Here is a 23,463-nt window from a genome sequence, read left to right as displayed (position 1 = left end):
CATTGCCTGTATCCGCTACGGAGCCGCAGTCAAACGACCACCCCTCATCACTGTCAAATGCTCCCTAAAACACTTCTGTGAGCAGGCCTTTCTAATCGACCTGGCCCGGGTATCCTGGAAGGACATTTACCTCATCCAGTCAGTTGAGGATGCCTGGTCATTCTTTAAAAGTAACTTCCTCAGCATTTTAGATAAGCATGCTCCGTTCAAAAAATGCAGAACTAAGAACAGATACAGCCCTTGGTTCACTCCAGACCTGACTGCCCTCGACCAGCACAAAAACATCCTGTGGCGGACTGCAATAGCATCGAATAGTCCCCGCGATATGCAACTGTTCAGGGAAGTCAGGAACCAATACACGCAGTCAGTCAGGAAAGCTAAGGCCAGCTTCTTCAGGCAGAAGTTTGCATTCTGTAGCTCCAACTCCAAAAAGTTCTGGGACACTGTGAAGTCCATGGAGAACAAGAGCACCTCCTCCCAGCTGCCCACTGCACTGAGGCTAGGTAACACGGTCACCACCGATAAATCCATGATTATCGAAAACTTCAACAAGCATTTCTCAACGGCTGGCCATGCCTTCCGCCTGGCTACTCCAACCTCGGCCAACAGCTCTGCCCCCCCCGCAGCTACTCGCCCAAGTCTCTCCAGGTTCTCCTTTACCCAAATCCAGATAGCAGATGTTCTGAAAGAGCTGCAAAACCTGGACCCGTACAAATCAGCTGGGCTTGACAATCTGGACCCTCTATTTCTGAAACTATCCGCCGCCATTGTCGCAACCCCTATTATCAGCCTGTTCAACCTCTCTTTCATATCGTCTGAGATCCCCAAGGATTGGAAAGCTGCCGCAGTCATCCCCCTCTTCAAAGGGGAGAAACCCTGGACCCAAACTGTTACAGACCTATATCCATCCTGCCCTGCCTATCTAAGGTCTTCGAAAGCCAAGTCAACAAACAGGTCACTGACCATCTCGAATCCCACCGTACCTTCTCCGCTGTGCAATCTGGTTTCCGAGCCGGTCACGGGTGCACCTCAGCCACACTCAAGGTACTAAACGATATCATAACCGCCATCGATAAAAGACAGTACTGTGCAGCCGTCTTCATCGACCTTGCCAAGGCTTTCGACTCTGTCAATCACCATATTCTTATCGGCAGACTCAGTAGCCTCGGTTTTTCGGATGACTGCCTTGCCTGGTTCACCAATTACTTTGCAGACAGAGTTCAGTGTGTCAAATCGGAGGGCATGCTGTCCGGTCCTCTGGCAGTCTCTATGGGGGTGCCACAGGGTTCAATTCTCGGGCCGACTCTTTTCTCTGTATATATCAATGATGTTGCTCTTGCTGCGGGCGATTCCCTGATCCACCTCTACGCAGACGACACCATTCTATATACTTCCGGCCCGTCCTTGGACACTGTGCTATCTAACCTCCAAACGAGCTTCAATGCCATACAACACTCCTTCCGTGGCCTCCAACTGCTCTTAAACGCTAGTAAAACCAAATGCATGCTTTTCAACCGATCGCTGCCTGCACCCGCATGCCCGACTAGCATCACCACCCTGGATGGTTCCGACCTTGAATATGTGGACATCTATAAGTACCTAGGTGTCTGGCTAGACTGTAAACTCTCCTTCCAGACTCATATCAAACATCTCCAATCGAAAATCAAATCAAGAGTTGGCTTTCTATTCCGCAACAAAGCCTCCTTCACTCACGCCGCCAAACTTACCCTAGTAAAACTGACTATCCTACCGATCCTCGACTTCGGCGATGTCATCTACAAAATTGCTTCCAACACTCTACTCAGCAAACTGGATGCAGTTTATCACAGTGCCATCCGTTTTGTCACCAAAGCACCTTATACCACCCACCACTGCGACTTGTATGCTCTAGTCGGCTGGCCCTCGCTACATATTCGTCGCCAGACCCACTGGCTCCAGGTCATTTACAAGTCCATGCTAGGTAAAGCTCCGCCTTATCTCAGTTCACTGGCCACGATGGCAACACCCATCCGTAGCACGCGCTCCAGCAGGTGTATCTCACTGATCATCCCTAAAGCCAACACCTCATTTGGCCGCCTTTCGTTCCAGTACTCTGCTGCCTGTGACTGGAACGAATTGCAAAAATCGCTGAAGTTGGAGACTTCAAACATCTGCTATCTGAGCAGCTAACCGATCGCTGCAGCTGTACATAGTCTATTGGTAAATAGCCACCCATTTTCACCTACCTCATCCCCATACTGTTTTTATTTATTTACTTTTCTGCTCTTTTGCACACCAATATCTCTACCTGTACATGACCATCTGATCATTTATCACTCCAGTGTTAATCTGCAAAATTGTAATTATTCGCCTACCTCCTCATGCCTTTTGCACACAATGTATATAGACTGCCCCTTTTTTCTACTGTGTTATTGACTTGTTAATTGTTTACTCCATGTGTAACTCTGTGTTGTCTGTTCACACTGCTATGCTTTATCTTGGCCAGGTCGCAGTTGCAAATGAGAACTTGTTCTCAACTAGCCTACCTGGTTAAATAAAGGTGAAAAAAAAAATACAAAAAATAAGTGGTTGATGAAATGTGAAGCTTTAGAGCAAATACTATTCTGGATTTATTGAAGGTGTTTGTAAGACTACTCAGACCACTAAGGGGGTGGGTGGGTGTCTGGCCCAGATACAGCCCATTACCTAGCTGTACTTACACATGGCTCTGCGATATACTCCTCATGTGTTTTAACCAGATAGAGGAACATAAAGGGGAAAAGATGAATTACCGGTATTAGAAAATGAAACTCCAGCACAATGGAATTCTTGTTAGACAACTGGACTTTCTTTAACTGGACTTTTATTTGTCTAATCAGCACCACCCTGCTGATTTCCAAAAGCTGAACTAGAATACAATTCAAACTACAGTAGGCGGACCTGGGGAGAGACTGGTAAACCATAACCACTCAATGCTTTTAAAAGGGTTCAATGCTTTTACAACTAACAGTTGGCATACTATAAAATAATCATTAAACGTTACTTGATGAGATAATGATGAGATGAAATCTATAGTGTCTTAACATCCTTGATATTATCACAGACTATTTGTGTATAAACCTCTCTCATTTGTAGATCTCTGAAAGCCCTGTGAACAATTTTCTTTGATTAAGCTAGTTATTCAAAAGTTTGTTCTAACATTATAGACCATCTCCGGTTATTCATCAAGCAGGGAGCAGAATTATTTTACAAAAGGATTTTAAGTGAGAATATTCAGTTATCATGGGAGGTAAGGGTTTAATGTAGCATTAATGTAGTAATCATGTTTCAATGCAACTGGAGCACTTTTAAAGTTATTATACTGTTTAAAAGCCTTGAGGCAACCTGAAAAACATGATTTTTATCATCTCTTTTTAAGAACAAAGTCTTAACTCATTGAGCACCACGTGCTCTCCTGAAAACAAAGCTACCATGACATGATGGTGTCACCTCACCTCTGTTTCATCCTCCTCCTCTCGATTATCCTCTCTGTACTTTTCATCTGGCTGGGGTACCACTTTACTCAGTCCATCTGCAATCCACTTAATCACCCCATTCCTGTTGGAAAGAGGACTCTTCAGTCAATTTTTAGAACTATCAAACGTCTTTCTTTTTGTTTTATATATTTCCACATTTCAACATACCTTGTATATTACTTAAAGAAAAAAATTATACAGAATAAACCAATTCAACACTTTGATAAAGTCCTCCCTTCATACCTTTCATCATCCTGCAGTGACTGATGGATTGAAGCAGAAAGTGGAGGGAGAGAATGAAAGAGTCACACATTAACCCTTTATACAGCAACAAAAAACATTCCACTGATGAAATCACAGGCTGGTTGATACAGGTAGTGTTGTCTGCCACTCACCTTGGATACAGAGTTGGATCTGCTGAGGTTAGGTGTGCCTGCTGGTTGAGGAAGAGCACTTGCGAATCCATTGGAGAGCCAGGTCATCACTCCACTCTGAATACTGAGAGAGAGAGAAATTACATCAATAAAATCATCACTTTCATCATCATCATTGGTTGAATACTGTATGCAAGCAGACCAACCAGCTCACAGGTCCAATTTAACACACATACCTGTTGTCCTCAGAAATATCATCTTCCTTCTGTTTGGCTGGTTGTGCCTTGACTGTTGAGAAGCATTTACATAAAACAGAAGTGAAGAAGAGGATCAACAAATTGCATAAGCAATTATAAAACACACTTATTCACAGTTCTTTCATGGTGTTACAAAGCTACGATACAACGTTTGTAGAACAGGAGCATTACCTTTTTTCACTTCATCTTTAGACACGTTTCTCTTTGGGAGAGAAAGATTAAGAGAGACAATCAGGTAATGTGAAAAGGACAAAAGTCATAAAGAAAAAAACATATCTTTGGTAATGTCATGAGAGTTTTTCAGATATACATGTGAGTTGATCTGTGAGCAGGCATAATTAGTGTGGTCTTACTGGTGCGGGATTGGCCGTCTCCTCTCCCAGAGAACCAGGGGCGTCAGGGGGCTGAGGAACCACCTTCACCACCCAGTGAAACATCCTGAGACAGGACCAGGACAACAGCTCAGTAACACCTGCCGAGGTGAGCATTCCATAATATGAATAAACCAGATTTGTTACTATGGTACCTTGAGGTCAGACAAAGTCAGAATGTCAGATAAGCTATAATGGAACATACAACTATTGAAGGTTAATCTAGTCAATCCAGAGACCATAATGATTATAATAGTCACGATCACATACAGTTGAAGTCGGAAGTTTACATACACCTTAGCCAAATACATTTAAACTCAGTTCTTCACAATTCCTGACATTTAATCCAAGTAAAAATTCCCTGTCTTAGGTCAGTTAGGATCACCACTTTATTTTTAGAATGTGAAATGTCAGAATAATAGTAGAGAGAAAGATTTATTTCAGCTTTTATTTCTTTCATCACATTCCCAGTGGGTCAGAAGTTTACATACACTCAATTAGTATTTGGTAGGATTGCCTTTAAATTGTTTAACTTGGGTCAAATGTTTTGGGTAGCATTCCACAAGCTTCCCACAATAAGTTGGGTGAATTTTGTCCCATTCCTCCTGACAAAGCTGGTGTAACTGAATCAGGTTTGTAGGCCTCCTTTCTCACACACACTTTTTCAGTTCCTCCAGCATCTTCACAATGTCCTTTGCTATTGTTCTGGGATTGACTTGCACTTTTCGCACCAAAGTACATTCATCTCTAGGAGACAGAACGCGTCTCCTTCCTGAGCGGTTTGACGGCTGCGTGGTTCCATGGTGTTTCTACTTGCCTACTATTGTTTGCACAGATGAATGTGGTACCTTCAGGCGTTTGGAAATTGCTCCCAAGGATGAACCAGACTTGTGGAAGTCCACAATTTATTTTTCTGAGGTCTTGGCTGATTTCTTTTGATTTTCCCATGATGTCAAGCAAATAGGTACTGAGTTTGAAGGTAAGCCTTGAAATACATCCACATGTACACCTCCAATTGACTCAAACAATGTGTGGAGAGGGGAGGGGGGCAATGCAAATGGCCTGGGCAGCCATTTGACTAGATGTTCAGGAGTCTTATGGCTTGGGAGTAAGAAGCTGTTTAGAACCCTCTTGAACCTAGACTTCGCACTCCGGTACCGCTTGCTGTGTGGTAGCAGAGAGAACAGTCTATGACTAGGGTGGCTGGAGTGTTTGACAATTTTTAGGGCATTCCTCTCACCGCCTGGAATAGAGGTCCTGGATGGCAGGAAGCTTGGCCCCAGTGATGTACTCGGCCGTTCGCAATACCGTCTGTAGTGCCTTGCGGTCGGAGACCGAGCAGTTGCCATACCAGGCAGTAATGCAACCAGTCAGTATGCTCTCGATGGTGCAGCTGTAGAACCTTTTGAGGATCTCAGGACCCATGCTAAATCTTTTCAGTCTCCTGAGGGGGAATAGGTTTTGTCGTGCCCTTTTCACGACTGTCATGGTGTGCTTGGACCATGTTAGTATGTTGGTGATGTGGACACCAAGGAACTTGAAGCTCTCAACCTGCTCCACTGCAGCCCCGTCGATGTGTATAGTGTATATTACTAAAAACTCGCCTGTTGCCGACCCCTGATTTACAATGTCATGTCAGATCTTGTGGGGAGCTTTGACTTTGGCTCTTGCTGGCAGCAATTATGTTGTCAATAAACACTCTCCACATGCTGCTTCAAGATAATAGTTGCCAGTGCTTGAGCCTGTGATCAATACAGCACAGCTACTTTAATATTTTTACGGAAATCAAGATCAATGAAACGTCAGCCACCTTGTTAGGCAAAACCTGACTTTGACTGTTAAAGAGATGTTTAAATAGAATAGCATGTTGCAGGGCATAACGTTCAACACCACACCACTAATAAGCTGCTTTAGAGGACAAGCATGTTAACACAGAACAGAAGATGGGAACAAGAGCAAGAAAACATATTTAAATCAACAGTGAGAGAACATGCAGAAAACATCATTATCCCAGTGTGTTTCTTCTGCCTTTTGTTTTTCTCTAAAACAACCATATATTATAATGAATATAATTCAATTCAACAACAATTTATTCTGTAACATGTCATCCCATGTACAGGTCAAATGAATTAATGTTGCACCTACAAAACCTACACTCTGCCACACTAGTATACCTGTAGAGAACCTGTGCATGCTGGCCATTTAATCCCAGGCTAATTTCTAACTAAATTTCTCAATCTTGAAAGATTATCCATTGCCACCTGATTTTTGGCCTAATCTGAGGATCATAGCTCAATCATAGCTTTGATTTCTTTGCATTGAAGCAGGCACCAGTAAATTACTATACTATAAAGTCACAAAAACATGCTCCACTGGTGCAGCCTAAACATGCTATGCAAAAGCAGAGGATTTTATCCTGCTGACAATAGTGCTAGCAGTGGTCTGTACAAACTTCTCTGTAACCAACAACCTCGCAAACATCATCAAAATGAACTATTCCAAACTTGCATTATCTCAACTACTAAGTATTATAAATTTGCACAACACCACTATAACTACTCTTAAATAATAACATATACCTGTAAAATATTTACACATAAGCATCACAATTTCAGTTTACAAGATCAGCACACCACAACACTGACATCTCAGCAGAAAATGTGAAAATAAACCCATTAGAAAATCCATTCAGAAATATTAGGTGAAGAGTTAGTATGAATATATCTTACCTGTATGTTCAGCGGTGGTGCAGCTGCATACCTGAGGGAGCCCAGGATGGACAGCAGTGTTCTGTCTGGATTAGGATGGAGAGAGGCGCTGCTAAAGGGATTATGGACCTGAAGGACGGCACTACTTTGCTGAGATTAGCAATAAAAACCTCAGGCCATACATGAACCCCAAAGCCTCAGGCCCAAACTGACAAGATTCTTTGTAGAAATTTAAGCTGTTTAAATAAATGTAGTTGTTTGAGTTGCATGAATAAAATCAGGGCTCACTGAGGAATGAAGGGTCACTGTGAGTGGAGTCATTTGGCGGGTACTTATGACAAAATACTGTATGTAAATCATAGATAGCAAGATATAGTACAAATTACACACTATACAATAAAAACTAAATCACAATCAAACATATTCTATACTTTCTCACCCTCTCTTAAAATACCGGTGCTCCAACCTTTTAGCCCGTAATTTCTCTCTTTGTATGTTTTTGTGTGCCCCCGTCATGGAGCGGCACACTTCCTGAAAGATTATCTTGGCAGTTAGCTAAAACTGTTGCTATTACAGTATGTAAAGTAGAATTGTCTATAACTGTCTTTCAGATTGTTTCTAGTATATCTGTTTATTCTCATTATTGTTAAATGTGCATAGCAACAGACAGCAACACTTGTTGACGTAACTGTTGTTGTGGTGTGTGGTCACCGAAAGGCCAAAAAAAGGTGTCCTTGCAGTACCCAGTGGTAGGCAGTCCTTAAGCTAATTACTGAATCTGAGAATCAGCGATCCCTGTACTTATCCCTGTATCACACGCCAGGGGATCATTACTTGTGATGCATGTCTGTCAGGGACAGTCAGGGACGGGACCACTGCCAGGAACGGGACTTGCACTCAACACGACATTACCCTAGGTTTGCCTTAGGTAAATGAAAGGCCATTGGTCCCCGAGTTTAATACTGTGTTTCCAGGAAGATTACCATGGAATGAGTCTGTCACGACGTGGCCCTTTAAGGGTGTATATCGTGGCTCCTCCCCTCTCCCCACCACAAGTTTTATGACTTTACGACAGGTCATAAATACCCAATGCTGGAACTAGAGTTTTATACATGGGGTGGCCAAGGCTACTTCAGGGGGTCCATAGAGCATGACAGAAAAGGAGTGTGTAACCCTAACCTGGCATCTAAGGAGCATGAATGAATCCTATAATTGCTGATTAGAGGTAGAAGTGATAATTAACTTAACCCAGAGTTCTTCAATGTGGCAGATAGTGTGGTCCAAAAGGGTTACTTCACTAGAATTCTTTAACATACTATGAAGTCAGTGTCTGTACCTCGGAACTGCAGCTCAATTTCTTTCTCTCACACACACACACAGGAGAGATTGGGTCACTCTGTTTTCATTCATATATAATCTGGGTCTATAAGTGTTGAACATCCAAAATATTTTCAGAAAATAAAGCTCAAGCACCAAGGAGATAAGATAGCATGTGTGTTACATAAATTGCATAGTTTATTTACAAAAAAATTAATTTACAAAAAATAAACACTGCAATTTGACACACAAGGTATCAAGCAGAAATGGACATGAAAAATAAAAAATATTTTGGTACCCATCAATATTACAAAGACTATGATATTTATTCTCATATATATTATGTTAACTAATAGCAAAGAAACGTTAGTACACAGTGCAGGTTTTAATCATGACCAGAGGGGCAGCCTAAGTGCCAAATTATCCTAGGTAGATTTAAAACAGCATAATTCTGCAGATCTGGTGAGAACTGGCTAAATGTTTCAAACTCATCCATGTTGAGGGAGCATGCCCTCCTTGACATAACCTGTCATCAACCATTGTTGTCCTAAGGTGGGTTTTAATCCGTTTTAAAGCTGAGAAGCTTCTCTCGCAAGAAGCACTGCTGATTGGTGTAACAACAGAAATCTTACAAAGTCGAAATAGCTCATGGAATACCTCTTTATAAGGTTCTAGAAACACAACAAAGCCAGGGAGAGTAGACAGTCTGTCCCTTTCACTTTTCTCTCTCCTATGAAGAAGCCTCTTGGTTTGATGAACCTCATGTTTGCGGTCCTCTAAATCAGATTCAAAGTTCTGAGCAAAGGCATACAGAGGCTCCTCATTCAAGAATGTTGTGCTCTTTGGGTTTTAAGAGACTGGACCCCTTGCATTATCTCGCAATTCTTTGAAAAACACCTCTGCAGCTCAGCTGTGAGACTGTCAAGCACCTGATAAAGGATAGCTCTTTGGAAGCTCTCACCATCAATTTGGTCACTATTTTCTGTTCTACAGTGCTCATCATCAGTGAGTCGTGAAATCTTAAGCTTGTTTTAGGCTGTCTTTTACACACTGTTTGTACACTTATTTTTCAGTGCTCTGCAATCTCTTCAACCTCTTTCCATAGTTCTCCAAAGTAACCCTCACTTCTGTAGTCCTGTAATGTGTCTGTAAGGGCACCTACTAGATCCACAGGCCTTCCTGTAATGTGTCTGTAAGGGCACCTACTAGATCCACAGCCCTTCCTGTAATGTGTCTGTAAGGGCACCTACTAGATCCACAGGCCTTCCTGTAATGTGTCTGTAAGGGCACCTACTAGATCCACAGCCCTTCCTGTAATGTGTCTGTAAGGGCACCTACTAGATCCACAGGCCTTCCTGTAATGTGTCTGTAAGGGCACCTACTAGATCCACAGCCCTTCCTGTAATGTGTCTGTAAGGGCAACTACTAGATCCACAGCCCTTCCTGTAATGTGTCTGTAAGGGCACCTACTAGATCCACAGCCCTTCCTGTAATGTGTCTGTAAGGGCACCTACTAGATCCACAGCCCTTCCTGTAATGTGTCTGTAAGGGCACCTACTAGATCCACAGCCCTTCCTGTAATGTGTCTAAGGGCACCTACTAGATCCACAGCCCTTCCTGTAATGTGTCTGTAAGGGCACCTACTAGATCCACAGCCCTTCCTGTAATGTGTCTAAGGGCACCTACTAGATCCACAGCCCTTCCTGTAATGTGTCTGTAAGGGCACCTACTAGATCCACAGGCCTTCCTGTAATGTGTCTGTAAGGGCACCTACTAGATCCACAGTCCTTCCTGTAATGTGTCTGTAAGGGCACCTACTAGATCCACAGCCCTTCCTGTAATGTGTCTGTAAGGGCACCTACTAGATCCACAGCCCTTCCTGTAATGTGTCTGTAAGGGCACCTACTAGATCCACAGGCCTTCCTGTAATGTGTCTGTAAGGGCACCTACTAGATCCACAGTCATTCCTGTAATGTGTCTGTAAGGGCACCTACTAGATCCACAGCCCTTCCTGTAATGTGTCTGTAAGGGCACCTACTAGATCCACAGCCCTTCCTGTAATGTGTCTGTAAGGGCACCTACTAGATCCACAGCCCTTCCTGTAATGTGTCTGTAAGGGCACCTACTAGATCCACAGCCCTTCCTGTAATGTGTCTGTAAGGGCACCTACTAGATCCACAGCCCTTCCTGTAATGTGTCTGTAAGGGCACCTACTAGATCCACAGCCCTTCCTGTAATGTGTCTGTAAAGGCACCTACTAGATCCACAGCCCTTCCTGTAATGTGTCTGTAAGGGCACCTACTAGAATCACAGACCTTGCTAGGTTAAGAGAGCTTGATTGGAGCATGTCAGAAAGACATTTGGCATCACCAAGCACTTTACAAAAGGTAACCAAAAGCCCTATGACATGTAAATCTGAGAAAGAAGGCCCCATGCATTCATCCTTTTCTCTATGAGAGGAAGATTGTCAAAAAAATGACCCTGGTTGTGAGTCATCAAAGAGTCATCAGACTCTCGATGACCTCTCTATGCTATATTTTGAGTGGCAGTTAATAGGAGCACATCTGCAATTGTTTTAATGCAAGTACAGTTTACCTCCACTTTCTTTTTCTGGTCCTCATTTATGACATCTAACATTGATGAGTTGCTGTCAATAGCCCTTTTATGCTGATTCCAAGCATACATAGCATAATGCTCTGCCTTCGAATGGAGCTTAAACCCAGAATCTTTAAACAACGCCTTTTTCCAGTAACAAAAACCTAACTGTGATGTGAAGGCAGATTCAGGTGTATTGGGCAGAGAAAAGTGCCTACTGGCGAAACATTAAGTTGAATCTTGACTTACAGAATATTCAAGCCATGAATTGTCCTTACATCATCAGGAGCTGTTGAAAGCCCTTTTCCTATTACCATGCTGAGTTCTGGGAAATGTTTTTAAACACGGCTGTACAGGACCCTCTTCTCTGGATCATGAAATGTCTGAAATACACATTAAATAATGTGTCATATCTCTATGGAAATATATAATTAAGGGTTCCACAAGATTAGATACTAACAGCTGCTAACTAAAATGTGTAGTTTAAGGTATAGGACTGGCCTACCATTGGGTCCTTTTGGAACTGCATATCTGGTGTTTGATGCAGTTGGGAGGGGCTAGATGACATCTCCTGGCAGCTCTGGCTCACTGTCTAGCTCAGAGCCAGAGGTCTCGGTGTCATCCTTTGATACATCTACTACATTAAAATAACACAAGAACCATTAGTGTATAATCAAAATGAAAATGCCACAGCCATCAAAACAAGAACACACATGAATCAACAACGAACATTTTAAGATGCAAGGGCTGGGGTCTGTTTTCACCTGATCTGCCTGGTTGTGCTTCTTTAAAAAGAAGTCTGATATCTCTCCCTTTCTTTTCCTTTTTGTATAGGGTCAATTAAACATAAGACAGTCTATGGTTACATCTAAGCATGCAATTACCCACAATTTAGTCCAATCTCAATCACAAATCTCCATTATCATAACTGTGCCTTAAAATCAACTACCAGCTTAAGTTACTAGTTAGATCATGGCAAGCCCTACTCTGCAGTAAGTAACTTAGCTAGCTAAAATTTCTTACACCTTTATGATAGCAAACAGGCTATCTGCAACTTGTAGTACTCTTTGGAGTAACGTTAACAGATTGATAATAACAATTGTTTTGTTTTGAGTTCAAGTACGAAAATCTAACTGAATTAATGGATTTCAAATTGCTGAATGTTAACTTGCCGAACACTGACAGCTGTAGCCTACTAGTTACCCCACATAAGCTAAACATTCGTATATTGTTACTTGCGACACTGCACTGTATGTGTGTATTACTAGCACAGATGTAAACATAATGTTAGGATAAATTGGGAACCGATCTCTCTTATCTGATTAACTGTCTGTTAATGGAGCCAAAGGTCTAACGTTAACTTACACAGCGACTCAACTTTCGTAAAGTTTTTCAGGAAACCTAAACCCAATGCTAAACCTTAAAACTTACTTTAAATATGATGCTTTCGCCAATCGCGAAAAGAGCTTGTGGAGCTGTGGAAATATGATATTTTCTTCTTCTATATGTTCTTCTCATTCTTCTGTATCTCGCAACCAACGTTAATATTCTATCTTCCTCGTTCTCGATTTGAAAACGTCTAAGTAAATGCTTCTTTCAACAAGAGTTGAAATGTGATGTCAATCAGCATTAAACCTCCAATACCGAATGAAATTTGGGGAGGCTCCTGGAGTGGCTAATCAGATGTCAGGGTTATCTAGTGCCACCCCGGACACCCCTCTGGCTCCGCTCCTGTAAATACCTGGTATAAACTGCCATGCAGTAGAGGGAGAGAGTCTACCAGAACAAAGAGCTTCTCTTAGTTCAAAACTCCCGATTCCCAAAATGGGAGAACTAAACAATATTTCTACTTCAGAATGTGGGAATGGGCCGTAGACACTTAAGGGACATTCATGACGAGTGTGTTTCATTTGGTGATCTCATGAAGGACAGGAAACACACAAAACGGTATCTCTTAAAGTGTACATTTCCCAGCTGTCAGGTTAAAATCAAATCAAATCAAATCAAATTTATTTATATAGCCCTTCGTACATCAGCTGATATCTCAAAGTGCTGTACAGAAACCCAGCCTAAAACCCCAAACAGCAAACAATGCAGGTGTAAAAGCACGGTGGCTAGGAAAAACTCCCTAGAAAGGCCAAAACCTAGGAAGAAACCTAGAGAGGAACCAGGCTATGTGGGGTGGCCAGTCCTCTTCTGGCTGTGCCGGGTAGAGATTATAACAGAACATGACCAAGATGTTCAAATGTTCATAAATGACCAGCATGGTCGAATAATAATAAGGCAGAACAGTTGAAACTGGAGCAGCAGCACAGTCAGGTGGACTGGGGACAGCAAGGAGTCATCATGTCAGGTAGTCCTGGGGCACGGTCCTAGGGCTCAGGTCCTCCGAGAGAGAGAAAGAAAGAGAGAATTAGAGAGAGCATATGTGGGGTGGCCAGTCCTCTTCTGGCTGTGCCGGGTGGAGATTATAACAGAACGTGGCCAAGATGTTCAAATGTTCATAAATGACCAGCATGGTTGAATAATAGTAAGGCAGAACAGTTGAAACTGGAGCAGCAGCATGGCCAGGTGGACTGGGGACAGCAAGGAGTCATCATGTCAGGTAGTCATGGGACATGGTCCTAGGGCCCAGGCCAGTTGAAACTGGAGCAGCAGCATGGCCAGGTGGACTGGGGACAGCAAGGAGTCATCATGTCAGGTAGTCCTGGGGCATGGTCCTAGGGCTCAGGTCCTCCGAGAGAGAGAAAGAAAGAGAGAAGGAGAGAATTAGAGAACGCACACTTAGATTCACACAGGACACCGAATAGGACAGGAGAAGTACTCCAGATATAACAAACTGACCCTAGCCCCCCGACACATAAACTAATGCAGCATAAATACTGGAGGCTGAGACAGGAGGGGTCAGGAGACACTGTGGCCCCATCCGAGGACACCCCGGACAGGGCCAAACAGGAAGGATATAACCCCACCCACTTTGCCAAAGCACAGCCCCCACACCACTAGAGGGATATCTTCAACCACCAACTTACCATCCTGAGACAAGGCCGAGTATAGCCCACAAAGATCTCCGCCACAGCTCAACCCAAGGGGGCGCCAACCCAGACAGGCCGACCACAACAGTGAATCAACCCACCCAGGTGACACACCCCCCAGGGACGGCATGAGAGAGCCCCAGTAAGCCAGTGACTCAGCCCCGTAACAGGGTAGAGGCAGAGAATCCCAGTGGAAAGAGGGGAATCGGCCAGGCAGAGACAGCAAGGGCGGTTCGTTGCTCCAGAGCCTTTCCGTTCACCTTCCCACTCCTGGGCCAGACTACACTCAATCATATGACCCACTGAAGAGATGAGTCTTCAGTAAAGACTTAAAGGTTGAGACCGAGTTTGCGTCTCTGACATGGGTAGGCAGACCGTTCCATAAAAATGGAGCTCTATAGGAGAAAGCCCTGCCTCCAGCTGTTTGCTTAGAAATTCTAGGGACAATTAGGAGGCCTGCGTCTTGTGACCGTAGCGTACGTGTAGGTATGTACGGCAGGACCAAATCAGAGAGATAGGTAGGAGCAAGCCCATGTAATGCTTTGTAGGTTAGCAGTAAAACCTTGAAATCAGCCCTTGCTTTGACAGGAAGCCAGTGTAGAGAGGCTAGCACTGGAGTAATATGATCAAATTTTTTGGTTCTAGTCAGGATTCTAGCAGCCGTATTCAGCACTAACTGAAGTTTATTTAGTGCTTTATCCGGGTAGCCGGAAAATAGAGCATTGCAGTAGTCTAACCTAGAAGTGACAAAAGCATGGATTAATTTTTCTGCATCATTTTTGGACAGAAAGTTTCTGATTTTTGCAATGTTACGTAGATGGAAAAAGCTGTCCTCGAAATGGTCTTGATATGTTCTTCAAAAGAGAGATCAGGGTCCAGAGTAACGCCGAGGTCCTTCACAGTTTTATTTGAGACGACTGTACAACCATTAAGATTAATTGTCAGATTCAACAGAAGATCTCTTTGTTTCTTGGGACCTAGAACAAGCATCTCTGTTTTGTCCGAGTTTAATAGTAGAAAGTTTGCAGCCATCCACTTCCTTATGTCTGAAACACATGCTTCTAGCGAGGGCAATTTTGGGGCTTCACCATGTTTCATTGAAATGTACAGCTGTGTGTCATCCGCATAGCAGTGAAAGTTTACATTATGTTTTCGAATAACATCCCCAAGAGGTAAAATATATAGTGAAAACAATAGTGGTCCTAAAACAGAACCTTGAGGAACACCGAAATTTACAGTTGATTTGTCAGAGGACAAACCATTCACAGAGACAAACTGATATCTTTCCGACAGATAAGATCTAAACCAGGCCAGAACATGTCCGTGTAGACCAATTTGGGTTTCCAATCTCTCCAAAAGAATGTGGTGATCGATGGTATCAAAAGCAGCACTAAGGTCTAGGAGCACGAGGACAGATGCAGTGCCTCGGTCCGTTGCCATTAAAATGTCATTTACCACCTTCACAAGTGCCGTCTCAGTGCTATGATGGGGTCTAAAACCAGACTGAAGCATTTCGTATACATTGTTTGTCTTCAGGAAGGCAGTGAGTTGCTGCGCAACAGCCTTCTCTAAAATTTTTGAGAGGAATGGAAGATTCGATATAGGCCGATAGTTTTTATATTTTCTGGGTCAAGGTTTGGCTTTTTCAAGAGAGGCTTTATTACTGCCACTTTTAGTGAGTTTGGTACACATCCAGTGGATAGAGAGCCGTTTATTATGTTCAACATAGGAGGGCCAAGCACAGGAAGCAGCTCTTTCAGTAGTTTAGTTGGAATAGGGTCCAGTATGCAGCTTGAAGGTTTAGAGGCCATGATTATTTTCATCATTGTGTCAAGAGATATAGTACTAAAAGACTTGAGCGTCTCTCTTGATCCTAGGTCCTGGCAGAGTTGTGCAGACTCAGGACAACTGAGGTTTGGAGGAATACGCAGGTTTAAAGAGGAGTCCGTAATTTGCTTTCTAATAATCATAATCTTTTCCTCAAAGAAGTTCATGAATTTATCACTGCTAAAGTGAAAGTCATCCTCTCTTGGGGAATGCTGCTTTTTAGTTAGCTTTGCGACAGTATCAAAAAGGAATTTCGGATTGTTCTTATTTTCCTCAATTAAGTTAGAAAAATAGGATGATCGAGCAGCAGTAAGGGCTCTTCGGTACTGCACGGTACCGTCCTTCCAAGCTAGTCGGAAGACTTCCAGTTTGGTGTGGCGCCATTTCCGTTCCAATTTTCTGGAAGCTTGCTTCAGAGCTCGGGTATTTTCTGTGTACCAGGGAGCTAGTTTCTTATGAGACATTTTTTTAGTTTTTAGGGGTGCAACTGCATCTAGGGTATTGCGCAAGATTAAATTGAGATACTCAGTTAGGTGGTTAACGGATTTTTGTCCTCTGGCGTCCTTGGGTAGGCAGAGGGAGTCTGGAAGGGCATCAAGGAATCTTTGTGTTGTCTGTGAATTTATAGCACGACTTTTGATGTTCCTTGGTTGGGGTCTGAGCAGATTATTTGTTGCAATTGCAAACGTAATAAAATGGTGGTCCGATAGTCCAGGATTATGAGGAAAAACATTAAGATCCACAACATTTATTCCATGGGACAAAACTAGGTCCAGCGTATGACTGTGACAGTGAGTGGGTCCAGAGACATGTTGGACAAAACCCACTGAGTCGATGATGGCTCCGAAAGCCTTTTGATTTCCGAAAGCCTTTTGATTTACATCTAAATATATTGAAACTTATGTGATTAAACTATTTGTGAAAAGATGTCATGTGATATTAACCTTCTAAATGAGAGTATGTATTTTCATATAAAGATGAACTAGTCAGTTGCCACACCCCCGTGAGCCCAGACATCACTTTAGGCCTCATAGAACAGCCCCTTCTTCCACAAGTTTAAAAAACAAGCCTACAAAAAATACATTAAGTCAGAGATCGCCGGGACAGAGTCCCCACGTTAGAATGGCTACAATTCTATAGGCCACGGAGACCATACAGCTGTAGTTTTGGCTACACGGCCGGAAATGGTTCAACTCTGAGACTATCGATCACTATTGAATAAGAGTAAATCTTGGACGTATAATTACTAGTCTGCAGCTAGAAATGACGTAAGTCTAGAACAAGAATGCCGACAACCGCTGAAGCATCTATTCTATGACAACATTTTCGAATGGTACTGAAGTATTCATTCTAACCACCTACAACCACAAAAGACATTGTGACTCCTGGGAAAGTTAACCAGAGACCATGATGAACTCTACAGGACAATTGAGGATTCCAACAGAGAAGACAACAAGACATACGGGTGGAAATTCAGTTGAAGTCGGAAGTTTACATACACTTAGGTTGGAGTCACTCCACAAATTTCTTGATAACAAACTATAGTTTTGGCAAGTCGGTTAGGACATTTACTTTGTGCATGACACAAGTAATTTTTCCAACAATTGTTTACAGACAGATTATTTCATAATTATCTGTATCACAATTCCAGTGGGTCAGAAGTTTACAAACACTAACATGCTGACCAGACCGGACACGTTGTGTGCGTCGCAAAATAAATTTAGAAATCCATGTTATTCAATTATTGCACCCACACTGCTCGCGAGCATCTGCATTGCCAAGGGCTAGAATAGAAGTCCTTCCTATTTCTGACACAGATCACGTTACAAGTCCTGCCTCTCCCATCTCCTCATTGGTTTATAGAAGCAGGTACCCACGTGCTATCTCCTCATTGGTTATACCCACGTGGGTGATTGAAAGACTAAATGTTTTGCCAGTCGTCGTGGTAATACTATGAAAGTGTAGATGCCAATCACCATATAAGTTCAAATATGAAAAAGCCTGGAAGGAGGAGATGACTAGAAACGATTCGGTTTATCGTTTTATGTGTGGATTAATTGTCGGAGTAGAGGGCCTTGTGCATTTCAGGTAAAATAACAACTCAATGTTTATATCCCAGGACAAATTAGCTAGCAACAGCAAGCTAGCTAAATAGGAGAAATTAGCTAGCAAGTGCAAGCTAACTAGCTAAATTGCCATAAATATTTAATGCTTTTCGACCTGTCCCCAAATTAATGTCATTGGTTCATAGTTTGTTTTGATATTTTAAGGGGGACAAAATAAATGTATACACGATAGCGTGCGCGCAACCGGTTTGGGTTCCGTGTAAGTTGACTGTGCTTTTAAACAGCTTAGAAAATTCCAGAAAATTATGCAATGGCTTTAGAAGCTTCTGATAGGCTAATTGACATAATTTGAGTCAATTGGAGGTGTACCTGTGGATGTATTTCAAGGCCTACCTTCAAACTCAGTGCCTCTTTGCTTGACGTCATGGGAAAATCAAACGAAATCAGCCAAGACCTCAGAAAAACAATTGTAGACCTCCACAAGTCTGGTTCATCCTTGGGAGCAATTTCCAAATGCCTGAAGGTTCATCTGTACAAACAATAGTACGCAAGTATAAACACCATGGGACCACGCAGCCGTCAAACCGCTCAGGAAGGAGACGCGTTCTGTCTCCTAGAGATGAACGTACTTTGGTGCGAAAAGTTCAAATCAATCCCAGAACAACAGCAAAGGACCTTGTCAAGATGCTGGAGGAAACAGGTACAAAAGTATCTATATCCACAGTAAAACGCGTCCTATTTCGACATAACCTGCAAGGCCGCTCAGCAAGAAAGCCACTGCTCAAAAACCGCCATAAAAAAGCCAGACTACGGTTTGCAACTGCACATGGGGACAAAGATCATACTTTTTGGAGAAATGTCCTCTGGTCTGATGAAACAAAAATAGAACTGGTTGGCCATAATGACCAGCGTTATGTTTGGAGGAAAAAGGGAGAGGCTTGCAAGCCGAAGAACACCACCCAACCGTGAAGCACGGGGGTGGCGGCATTATGTTGTGGGGGTGCTTTGCTGCAGGAGGGACTGGTGCACATCACAAAATAGATAGCATCATGATGAGGGAAATTATGTGGAAGTAACATCTCAAGACATCAGTCAGGAAGTTAAAGCTTGGTCGCAAATGAGGCTTCCAAATGGACTTTGACACCAAGCATAATTCCAAAGTTGTGGCAAAATGGCTTAAGGACAACACAGTCAAGGTAGGACAACACAGCAATCTTGGAGTGGCCATCACAAAACCCTGACCTCAATCCTATAGAAAATTTGTAGACAGAACTGAAAAAGCGTATGCGAGCAAGGAGGCCTACAAACCTGACTCCGTTACACCAGCTCTGTCAGGAGAAATTGGCCAAAATTCACCCAACATATTGTGGGAAGCTTGTGGAAGACTATCTGAAAAGTTTGACCCAAGTTAAACAATTTAAAGGTAATACTACCAAATAATAATTGAGTGTAAATGTATTTGGTTAAGGTGTATGTAAACTTCCGACTTCAACTGTATATATTGTACATTGCAATTATTATCGAATGAGCGTCCGTTCATGTGCAAAGGATTAGCATTTCAATGAATATAATTATAGACTGTGTGTAGTGAATCCATTTTGTCTTTCCCGCTCTCTCAGTCCCCTCCCCTTTCCTTTTTCTACCATGCCGTCATATCGGCTTAGCCCACTAGGGACTTTTCTATCATTGTTAGTAACCAATATCTACTGTTTGTTTAGTATTTCTGTGATTAGTTAGTAAATAATTAAGCCAATTTGTATATTGATGATTCATTATGGAAACTAGGGTTCGTGCAGATAACCAAGAATTTTACAGCGTTTGGAATGAGACTAACGAAGGTAACAATTAATAATCATTAATGGAAGACTGTAATTGAAAAAAATATTAAAATATCTGAAGAGTTATAGTCGGGAAAATATAACTCTGTAACTCTAAACATTTGCCCATGGTGCCCCGATTTCCTAGTAACTTAATGTTTACATGATTCATTTAATCACATAATAATTAAACCTAGAGAACTGATTTGATATGAATAAGTCTTCACATTTAATGATAAACCAGACACGACAAGTCACACGTGCATCACGAGGGAACCTTCAGCATCAGCAGAACAGGGGATTGAGCAGCCAGGTTAAACCCAGAACAATCTAGAACATCCAAGACAGGGGTGTCAAACTAATTTTTTTAAATGCATTTTATTTCACCTTTATTTAACCAGGTAGGCTAGTTGAGAACAAGTTCTCATTTGCAACTGCAACCTGACCAAGATAAAGCAAAGCAGTTCGACACATACAACAACTGAGTTACACATGGAATAAACAAACATAAAGTCAATAATACAGTAGAAAAAGTCTATATACAGTACGTACAAATGAGGTAGAATAAGGGAGGTAAGGCAATAAATAGGCCATGGTGGCAAATTAATTACAATATAGCAATTAAACACTGGAAAGGTAGATGTGCAAGTTGAGATTCTGGGGTGCAAAGGAGCAAGATAAATAAATAAATACCGTATGGAGATGAGGTAGTTGGATGGGCTTTTTACAGATGGGCTATGTACAGGTGCAGTGATCTGTGAGCTGCACTGACAGCTGGTGCTTAAAGCTAGTGAGGGAGATATGAGTCTCCAGCTTCAGAGATCTTTGCAGTTCTTCCAGTCATTGGCGGCAGAGAACTGGTAGGAAAGGGGGCCAAATGAAGAATTGGCTTTGGGTGTGACCAGTGAGAGATACCTGCTGGAGGGCGTGCTACAGGTGGGTGTTGCTATAATTTTGACGCAGGACACCGGGCGGACACCTGGTAAATGTAGTCTCTTATGGTCAATCTTCCAATAATATGCCTACAAATACGTCACAATGCTGCAGACACCTTGGGGAAACGACAGAAAGTGCAGGCTCATTCCTGGCGCATTCACAGCCATATAAGGAGACATTGGAACACAGCTCCTTCAGAATCTGGGGCATTTCCTGTATGAAATTTCATCTTGGTTTCGCCTGTAGCATTAGTTCTGGGGCACTCACAGATAATATCTTTGCCGTTTTGGAAACGTCAGAGTTTTTTCTTTCCAAAGCTGTCAATTACATGCATAGTCGAGCATCTTTTCGTGACAAAATATCTTGTTTAAAACGGGAACGTTTTTATCCAAAAATTAAAAGTGCGCCCCCTATCTTGAAGAAGTTAATGTGTGGAGGTTAAATATTTCTAAGAATATTTTTGCATTCCCTGCGCCACCGTTTCAGCTGAACGGGGGGGGGGGGGGGGGGTGGAGTTCCTGTAGGGGAACCTATAGCCTTAAGAAGTTTTAAGACAGTGTCCAAAGAAGGGCCAGAGGTATACAGAATGGTGTTGTCTGCGTAGAGGTGGATCAGAGAATCACCAGCAGCAAGAGCGACATCATTAATGTATACAGAGAAGAGAGTCGGCCCGAGAATTGAACCCTGTGGCACCCCCATAGAGACTGCCAGAGGTCCGGACCACAGGCCCTCCGATTTGACAAACTGAACTCTATCAGAGAAGTAGTTGGTGAACCAGGTGAGGCAATAATTTGAGAAACCAAGGCTGTTGAGTCTGCCGATAAGAATGTGGTGATTGACAGAGTCGAAAGCCTTGGCCAGGTCGAAAGCCTTGGCCAGGTCGAGGAATACGGCTGCACAGTAATGTCTCTTATCAATGGCGGTTATGATATCGTTTAGGACCTTGAGCTTGGTTGAGGTGCACCCCTGACCTGACCAACTCTGAAACCAGATTGCATAGTGGAGAAGGTACGGTTGGATTCGAAATGGTCGGTAATCTGTTAACTTGGCTTTCGAATACCTTAGAAAGGCCGGGTAGGATAGATATAGGTCTGTAGCAGTTTGGGTCTAGAGTGTCTCCCCCTTTGAAGAGGGGGATGACCGCGGCCGCTTTCCAATCTTTGTGAATGTTAAGAGAATATGTTCTCAATGTTCATAAACCCAATTCAATTAACTACTCAGCCTGAAACCAAGAATTGTGAGAAACTGGTTGGAATGAATCAGACGGAGGCCCAGCTACGATAGTCAGAAAATGTATTTACGAGAGCGCGCTCCTCTATTGTACAAAACAATTCATTTTATACTGGCTTCTCACGCACACACATTCACACTAACATACGCACACACATTCACACTAACATTAGCGCACAATGTCCTGCTACCCAGCCGACAAAGATTGGGGGATTCCGGGAGACTTACTCCCCATCCTCCCTCAAGATAGGGAGACGCTGGGAAGTACTCTGTGGCCCCAGCCAAGGTCGGCACTGAATCTTGCTCAGACAGTCTGTCTGTTATTCAAATAACGTTTATAGACATATTGTACAGACTATGGTTATACATCATTCTAATACATTTCATACTCATACGATTATACGGCTTCAGGGTTCAGGATGGATTATTCTAGTCATTCATATAAATTCCATCGACAGGGAATCTCAGATGATACGAAAGAGAGGTTGAACAGACTAGTAACAAGGGTTGCAACAATTTCGGCAGATCATTTTAGAAAGAGAGGGTCCAGATTGTCTAGCACGGCTGATTTGTAGGGGTCCAGATTTTGCAGCTCTTTCAGAACATCAGCTATCTGGATTTAGTTGGAGAAATGGGGGAAGCTTGGGCGAGTTGCTGTGGGGGGTGGAAGACTGTTGATCGGGGTATGGGTAGCCAGGTGGAAAGCATGTCCAGCTGTAGGAAAATGCTTATTCAAATTCTCAATTATAGTGGATTTATTTCTGCTTGAAAAAGCTAGCCTTAGCTTTCCTAACTGCCTGTGTATATTAGTTCCTAACTTCCCTGAAAAGTTGCATATCACGGGGGCTATTTGATACTAATGCAGAACACCAAAGGATGTTTTTGTGCTGGTCAAGGGAAGTCAGGTCTGGAGAGAACCAAGGGCTATATCTGTTCCTGGTTCATTTTTTTGAATGGGGCATGCTTATTTAAGATGGTGAGGAAGGCACTTTTAAAGAATAACCAGGCATCCTCTCCTGACGGGATGAGGTCAATGTCCTTCCAGGATACCCGGGCCAGGTCGATTAGACAGGCCTGCTCGCTGAAGTGTTTTAGGGAGTGTTTGACAGTGATGAGGGGTGATCGTTTGACTGCAGACCCATTACGGATGCAGGCAATGATCGCTGAGATCTTGGTTGAAAACAGCAGAGATGTATTTGGAGGGCAAGTTGGTTAGGATGATATCTATGAGGGTGCCCGTGTTTATGGATTCAGGGTTGTACCTGGTGGGTTCATTGATCATTTGTGTGAGATTGAGGGCATCAAGCTTAGATTGTAGGATGGCCGGGGTGTTAAGCATGTCCCAGTTTAGGTCACCTAGCAGCACAAGCTCTGAAGATAGATGGGGGGCAATCAATTCACATATGGTGTCCAGGGCACAGCTGGGGGCAGAGGGT

The 23,463-nt window shown here is 42.9% G+C and overlaps 1 protein-coding gene across 1 annotated transcript in view; it reads right to left on the bottom strand.

Moving 5' to 3' along the window:
* The window catches only part of LOC115134038 (uncharacterized), a 50,909-nt gene extending 38,045 nt beyond the window's left edge, over positions 1-12,864 (bottom strand). The window contains 10 exon segments of the mRNA XM_065022139.1: positions 3,474-3,576; positions 3,738-3,757; positions 3,890-3,992; positions 4,105-4,156; positions 4,297-4,327; positions 4,479-4,597; positions 7,226-7,290; positions 11,366-11,499; positions 11,622-11,753; positions 12,548-12,864. Coding sequence (XP_064878211.1) covers positions 3,474-3,576; positions 3,738-3,757; positions 3,890-3,992; positions 4,105-4,156; positions 4,297-4,327; positions 4,479-4,597; positions 7,226-7,290; positions 11,366-11,433 — 561 coding nt within the window. The 5' untranslated portion in view covers positions 11,434-11,499; positions 11,622-11,753; positions 12,548-12,864.
* Between the last annotated feature and the right edge of the window lie 10,599 nt (positions 12,865-23,463).

The sequence above is a fragment of the Oncorhynchus nerka genome, linkage group LG9a (genome assembly GCF_034236695.1).
Source record: "Oncorhynchus nerka isolate Pitt River linkage group LG9a, Oner_Uvic_2.0, whole genome shotgun sequence".
Taxonomy (NCBI): Eukaryota; Metazoa; Chordata; class Actinopteri; order Salmoniformes; family Salmonidae; genus Oncorhynchus; species Oncorhynchus nerka.
The sequence above is the reverse complement of the archived record's forward strand: the minus strand, read 5'-3'. Positions and strand labels throughout refer to the sequence as shown.